This window comes from Lepidochelys kempii, chromosome 1 (genome assembly GCF_965140285.1).
Source record: "Lepidochelys kempii isolate rLepKem1 chromosome 1, rLepKem1.hap1, whole genome shotgun sequence".
NCBI lineage: Eukaryota > Metazoa > Chordata > Testudines > Cheloniidae > Lepidochelys > Lepidochelys kempii.
In genome coordinates this window covers 154,303,475-154,310,251 of record NC_136380.1, presented here as the reverse complement: position 1 = coordinate 154,310,251, position 6,777 = coordinate 154,303,475, and the positions used below count along the sequence as shown (strand labels likewise).

Below are 6,777 nucleotides of genomic sequence, written 5' to 3'. Positions count from 1 at the left end.
AACACATGTGGGAAAACTTCTCCCAAATTTAACAAGTTTAGGTAAAATGGTATTATTAAAAAACCATGAAAAACTGAAGTAAGTGGTTGAGCACTAAAGAACACATGGAAGCACAAAAGTGATCACTGCTACATAGAATATTAAAAAAAAAATCAAATGAATTCATCTCTGTAGCCCTCCCTTATATTACACTAAATGCATAAGAATGCACTTATGATTTTTTTTTTGTTCATTTCAACACAGACCTTCTGTTTGATTAAGCAGCTTTGTTTCTATTAACTTAGTTGTAAAAAACACCATCAAGCTTGTGCTCATTAAATATATATATATGTATATATAAAAACATACAAAAAGTACAAGATAAATCACATTAAGAAACTTTTACAGGGTAATTGTCCTAATTTTTTATTCTTAGTCAAGGGCCCAATTTTTCTGTGCACAAAAATCTCAACGTGACTGTAGTTCCAGAATTCAGCATAGTGCCATTGCACAGAATTAAACTTTCTGTGCAGTCAAAAAACAAAACAAAAAAACCAACACACACCACAGGACAAAATATTCTTCTTAAATCAAATTCTATTTGTGAATTCAGCAAAATAATTTCTATAAAATAAAACAGCAAAATATTTAAATAGTATAGGGTGGGCTGTATCTGTTTTGCAGGGGTATTTGGTTTTTAGACAGGTTGCAAAAAATTACACACATTCAAGTTACCAATTTTCATTTAAATACAGTATTTACTGATGCGTTTCTTGAAGTCTTTAAACAAATGTTTATTCCAGACTAGAGATACCTTAGAATTGTATGTGACTAACCAGTAGTTTCTTTTATAATTAAACCCTGCGTCTAAAGTCAAGATTTCTCGTATAATGGTTAAAGAGCTAAGACAATTCTTGCTTTCAAGTAGAACTGTGAATGAGCAGAAAACCAGCAAGTTAACTTGGTGCAGTAGCACACACAAGTACTGTGTGATTTCGTTGACTTCCACTTCACTGGGATGCAGTAGAAGGAAAGTGTTAGTAGTTTATCTAATAAGCTCTACCAAAGAAACAAAACAAGCACACCAAATACAGTCTATTATGCTCCAGGCATCCTGGCATAGCAAAATTTTTGCATATTTGTTTTAAATCTTTTAAATTCCTATTACTGAAAACTAAGTGTTTTTATCCCACCCAGAGACAGAACTGTCCAACATTAGATGTGAGGAATATATGTGCAACTGAAAACCACTTGTTTGTCACATTTTCCCTCCCTCCCCCATTTTGTAGTCTAGGTGTAAGAAAAAGCTCTGAGCAATACAGTTGTCACTTTGGGACAACTACTGTCATGGTTGGGTTTTTTGCCCCGATTGGCTACACTAACCTGGTGTGAAGCCATGCTAAATGTTACAGCATAACTACAGCTTCAAAGTGATTAACCTAATACCAGAATGAAAAAGGCAATGAAAAAAGATCTAGAAACAATGTTACATCACCAATTTTCCACATCAACCAAATAATTAAAAGGTTACCAGCCATTACGTTGCTCATAGTAAAATCGACTCCAGTGGCAAAGAATTAACATGAAACTATTTTTGTGGTTGACATGGATAGGCTTTTTCATAAAGGAGTTGATCCAACTGCCATTAGGCAGGCAACACTGGTTGCAGAGCGCAGCGGATATATCAAGAAGTTACTTTTTGTTTTTGTAGATCTGTGAGTCTCATCAAGACAAAAAAAATGTTTCTTGCTTAAGAATTAACAGTCAAACATTAATATACTATATACACCTTTGCCATTTACACATTAGCATCAGGCCATTTATTACAAAACACTATACACTTTCCACTGCAGGCAGGTTATATATTGACAGCAATTTTCTGCAGATAAGACAGTGAATAGACTCTCCACTCCATGTTGATTAGGAATAGTTTTTCTAGTTTTAAATATTAGCCAGACACAGAGAAAGGTTGGACTGTAAGGCCTGGGTGCACAGTCTTGATGGAGCAAGTTAATTGATTATGTGCATTTAACTAATCTTTCGTCTGAGGCGGGGAAACTTCTTCACTGCCTTCATAATTTTCTTGTGCTCGTTGGCCAGTTCGTTGAGGGTTGTTCATATGATGTGCTGCTGGACCTGTATATGGCTGTCCATGCACATGGTTATTCTGCAAAATAGAATAAAACATTTTAAAGAGACCTTATGCTTGGGAAATTTTTTCTAAGCAATTATATTGATTCCCCCCTCCTTTGAACATACCCCAAAGCATAGTGAACTGGTTAATTAGTAATACATATTTCAGGATGTTTATTAATTACTGTGAAGTCTCCTGCTTTATCTTTTAAATGAATTTATGCTGAAGATTCTGAATTGGAATTGCGAAGATTAAGCTAGTGAAAAATTAGTAATTCCAGATTTTAAATTGCAATTACATGCAAAACAAAGCAGGAAAAAGAGGATGAATGGAATGCTGCCTATGTGATATGTACAGTTTAGATTAAAATGTAGATATAGTTCTACCAGAAGATAAAACGGTATGGGAGAAAAATTTAAACACACACAATAAAAGAAATTAGTTATAAATTGTGCAAACATACATTAAGTTTTGCTCGCTAAAAAATAATTGCAACGGAAGTCAATAAAAGCTGAACAGTTATTTTCCCCAGATGCTAACAAGTACAATTTTTCAAAACTAACTAGTACAATTTTTAATTAAAAATACACCTATACAACTGTCAAATGTAAAACGTTGTCTGCCTATGACACTTCAGGGAACTGCAAGATTTGACCAAGCATAAACCTATTGCAATACTAAGAAAAAAGGGTTGTTTTTGTTACAGGGTGAGAAATGCCAGCAGTTGTGAGAAAGTGAACACATCACACAAGTAAAGAATTAATCAGCGAGTTTGTGATAAACTGCAACTTAACTCCCAGGGGACGGAGGAGTCTATATCACTTGCCAACTGCTCTGCTGAGAACATCAGTAAGGAAAGCAAGATGAAGGGGGAATGGGTTTGGGCAGGGCAGGAAATGAAATGAGCGGATTCAGAATATATAAGTGATTTGAGAAAAGTAGGAAAATAAAAACTACAGTTAATTCAGGGACCTACTAACTTCGGTATTACCAGCTCAATAATTCTAGTATGGTTTCTTTCACATCTAGCTTTCTATTTAAATAGATGCTAACAAAATAAGTCACTTAACCCTGAAACAGATTTAAATTTGATATGCACTTTAAACTTGGATATCAGGTTCACAGAACAAATTATATATGGGACAAAATCATTTTTAAGTACTTACTGAAGTCTAAAACAATTTACTAATGTAAGGCTGGATTCTATCATTTAAGTCAATGGTGCAATTCGCAGAGTAAGGTGCTAAACATGGAAGAAGCACTGCTTAACGAAACCAGTATGCATTCGCTAGGGGATGGCAGTCAGCATATATGCTTTTAGTATGAACGATAAATAACTTTATGGTAAAATTTGGGGTTTTATGTGAAATTCTGATGGAGAAATTGCTTCTAGTAAATGGTGCTCAATGTTCATCCTTATGATCACTCTATAAGTGTGAGATTTGAACTATAATGTGTTTCTAGTTAAATATTTACTACAGTGAGAGTTAGCATGAAAGCTAAAACAAAAAGTTAGACTTTAGATCCTTCAACGGAAAGTGAAACTCTGCACTGTTTACCTGTTGATACTGGGAACCGGGTGAATGAGGATACAATGGCGCATCTTCTGGTGGGGAGGATTCATGTTCATCTGGGGCATCTGGGTCATCTGGTTCCTAAAATTAACATACAGTAAAATATTATTTTCAAGTCAAATCCAATCCCATCCTTAAACTGTAATCTCACTGTTCTTGGGAGACCAAGACACTCCTCCTCTCCCTCCCCCCAACATTTTAAAAAAGTAACATTAAGTGACAGCTTGCTCAATATCAGAGAAAAGACTTACTTCTGATATAAGTTATCAGATATCACCTTATCTCTTCCTAGAATTGAATTTCACCATTTTAGTTCAATTAGGGGTATTCCAACTTTGGAATCAGTTAATGCCAGTACAAACAGTAAACAACATGAGAGAAGATTACTACAAACCATCAGCACTATACAACTGGCAGTCAGTGGAAACTACTGTTAATTTTAGGCAGTTTCAGACTAGCAAATGAAGTTACAGAACTTCTTACTTCTAAAACGAGCAGAAACCAGGAACAATCTGCTGCCCAACTCACTGTTGCTACTACTGGATAAAGTACAAAGGATTTTGAGCATTTAAAGCAGTAATTTTATTTAACTTCCCATTTGCTGTGAAGTCTAATTTTTTACCTCCTCTGGGCAGAGTTCACAAGCTTTTGCAAGGGTCATTCTAGCACTGTGTGATCTTTCCAAGAAGTAACCATTTGAGGTTTCATTACTCTGTACGGGGGGAGACCAATTATTATACGTGTATTGTGGATTTCCAGTATATGGCCTACGCTCAAGCTCATCTCCAAGCCATTCTACTGCCCAGGTCCATTTTCTCTTCAAATCTCCATTGCTCTGCAGAGATAGAAAAGTGACAGTTCAGAATCCCATTTTTATTCTTCAAACACCAATACTTCTCTATTGCCACAACATCCACGCATTGGAAAACAGGTTACTGTCTTCACACCAGCCCACTGTTTAAGCAAAAGTTCTTTTTACTGAGTACATACATTTTTCCCCCGAAGGGAAAAGCATTGGTGAGTTTGGAGCAGCTGCCACACAATCATTAATACAATCTGTATATTACTGTCAAGTTTAGCTGAATCCCTCCCTCCCACTTCCTTCTCCTGATCTTTTGACAAAGAAATATCCAAATGAGTTTTACTTAGAAGAAGAGGGCAATTTACTCTGTTGTAATTTGCTTAACTTACTTTTTGTCTAGAATTCTAAAACAACAATGAAGTCAGAATGGAAGGTATCACCTGTAAGATTTGGTAGGCTACAGGACAGTTGCTGAAAAGAGCTACCATGCACTTGATACACTGGTAAGCTCTTTTCTGATAATGGTTCTTAGAACGCTGAATGGTGTCAAATAGCCCATCCCTGTCATCTGGGATTCCTTTAAGTGCATTGTGAATCCTGGAGGGGGAAGGAAAAAGGAAAAAAAAAATTTTAGTCCTCAAATTTGTTACACATTATAGAACAGTAACTGGAATGACACTTCAATTACACTGTAATTATAAAAGTTAATATTCTGATTACAGGATTTTGTACTAGGTGTGTTCATCAAAAAGTATAACAGTAATTACAATGCAATGTATTAATTAGGACTCTAAAAGGGTTAAATAACAATTCAGTTATATGCTTGACCTCCTGGATATATTAAATCAGAGTAATCACAGATACCAAAAAAGCATAACGACAATTATAGCTATAGCAATAAAGTGTCACCCATTAATCATTAGTTCTCAATCAACAGAATTAAAACAAATCCTTTCCATAAATATCTACCACCCATTGTAATGTTAGAATATAGTTGCATCTCAGAAAGAACGGTTGCTTACCTTACAGTAAATGTTGCCTGAAATGTCATCAGTGTGGATCCCACTATAGATGCACATGCGCCTCATGCATGTGAGATGATAGTCTTTTGCTGGGACCGTGCATGCACCCCGTGCTTCTTCACATTCCTTTACGAGGGTATAAAGGGCGGAGCGTCCGCAACTGCCCCTCAGTTCCCTCATCAATTCAGAATCCCATATGCTGAGGGCTCCGAAAAAGTTGTTATGGAGGAAGGGTTGTGGGATCCACACTGACAACATCTTGAAGAAGGTTTAGTTCTGTCCACACAGAGGATGAATGAACTTGAAATTCCACAGTATGCAGTTTTAATCCTGGTACAGAATGGGTTTTTGGAAAACAAATTAACTTGATTTGAATGGAATTCTGAGACCACTTTAAGGATGACCATATGATGAGGTATCAGTACGACCATGTCTCCGTGAAATGTCATGTAGACAGATTCAGCCACAAAGACCTGGAGCTCACAGATTCTCCTAGCCAAGGTGATGGGAACCAGAAAGACCATCTTTAAAGTAAGATAATACAGGGTGCATCCCAAGAGTAGCTCAAAAGGGAAGCACAGTAAGATTTAGGAAGAGGATATTACGGTCTCACACAAAAGAGTTAGTTCTTTACCTGGGGTTAAAAATATAAAGAGGTCTTTGTGGATCTTCAATACAGTTGGTTGTGAGACGATCAAAGACAAGTGTACAGGTGAATGACAAGCTGAAATTGCTGCCAGGTGAACCACACATAGAGCTAAATGAAAGGCCAGAATGTTTTAAATGCAGTATGTAGTAAGATCTTTGGTACCTATGTTTCTACTGAGACTGGGTTGTGCTGGGCCACCCATATGGAGAACCGCTTCTATTTTGTGGAATTGGTCCTTCTTGTATGTTGCTTACAACTATGTATAAGGATTTTGTGCATCTGAAAGGAGCAGAGTCTGTCAATGGTTCTCAATCAGCCAACGTCCAGGCTGTCAGATGTGGTCACTTTGGGGCTAAATGCAGAATATAATCATTGTTCTGAGATATGTCTGGCAGAGATATGGGAGACCTGAGTGGACATCTGTAGCAGGTTTCTCACACAAAACTGCCTTAGCCAGTAAGACGCCATGAGGGTAACTGTGGCCTTGACCTGTCTGATCTTACATATTACTCTGGGAAAATTGGGGAAAAGGCATAAGTGAGGCTTCAGTTCCACAGACTTCCCACGAGCAAAAAGTTGGACATTTGGTGTTTTCCCTGGTGGTGAAGAGGTCTTTT

At 36.8% G+C, this 6,777-nt stretch overlaps 1 protein-coding gene across 6 annotated transcripts in view; it reads right to left on the bottom strand.

Annotated features, from left to right (window-relative positions):
• Positions 1-558: 558 nt before the first annotated feature.
• Positions 559-6,777, bottom strand: part of USP9X (ubiquitin specific peptidase 9 X-linked) — a 654,895-nt gene continuing 648,676 nt past the window's right edge. For all 6 annotated transcript variants that reach the window (XM_078854327.1, XM_073358602.2, XM_073358592.2 and 3 more), the window contains 4 exons: positions 4,930-5,086; positions 4,310-4,522; positions 3,673-3,768; positions 559-2,146 (listed from right to left, as the gene is read on the bottom strand). In XM_078854327.1, the coding sequence (XP_078710453.1) occupies positions 2,012-2,146; positions 3,673-3,768; positions 4,310-4,522; positions 4,930-5,086 (601 nt within the window). In that variant the 3' untranslated portion in view covers positions 559-2,011. The remainder of the gene's footprint in view (positions 2,147-3,672; positions 3,769-4,309; positions 4,523-4,929; positions 5,087-6,777) is intronic.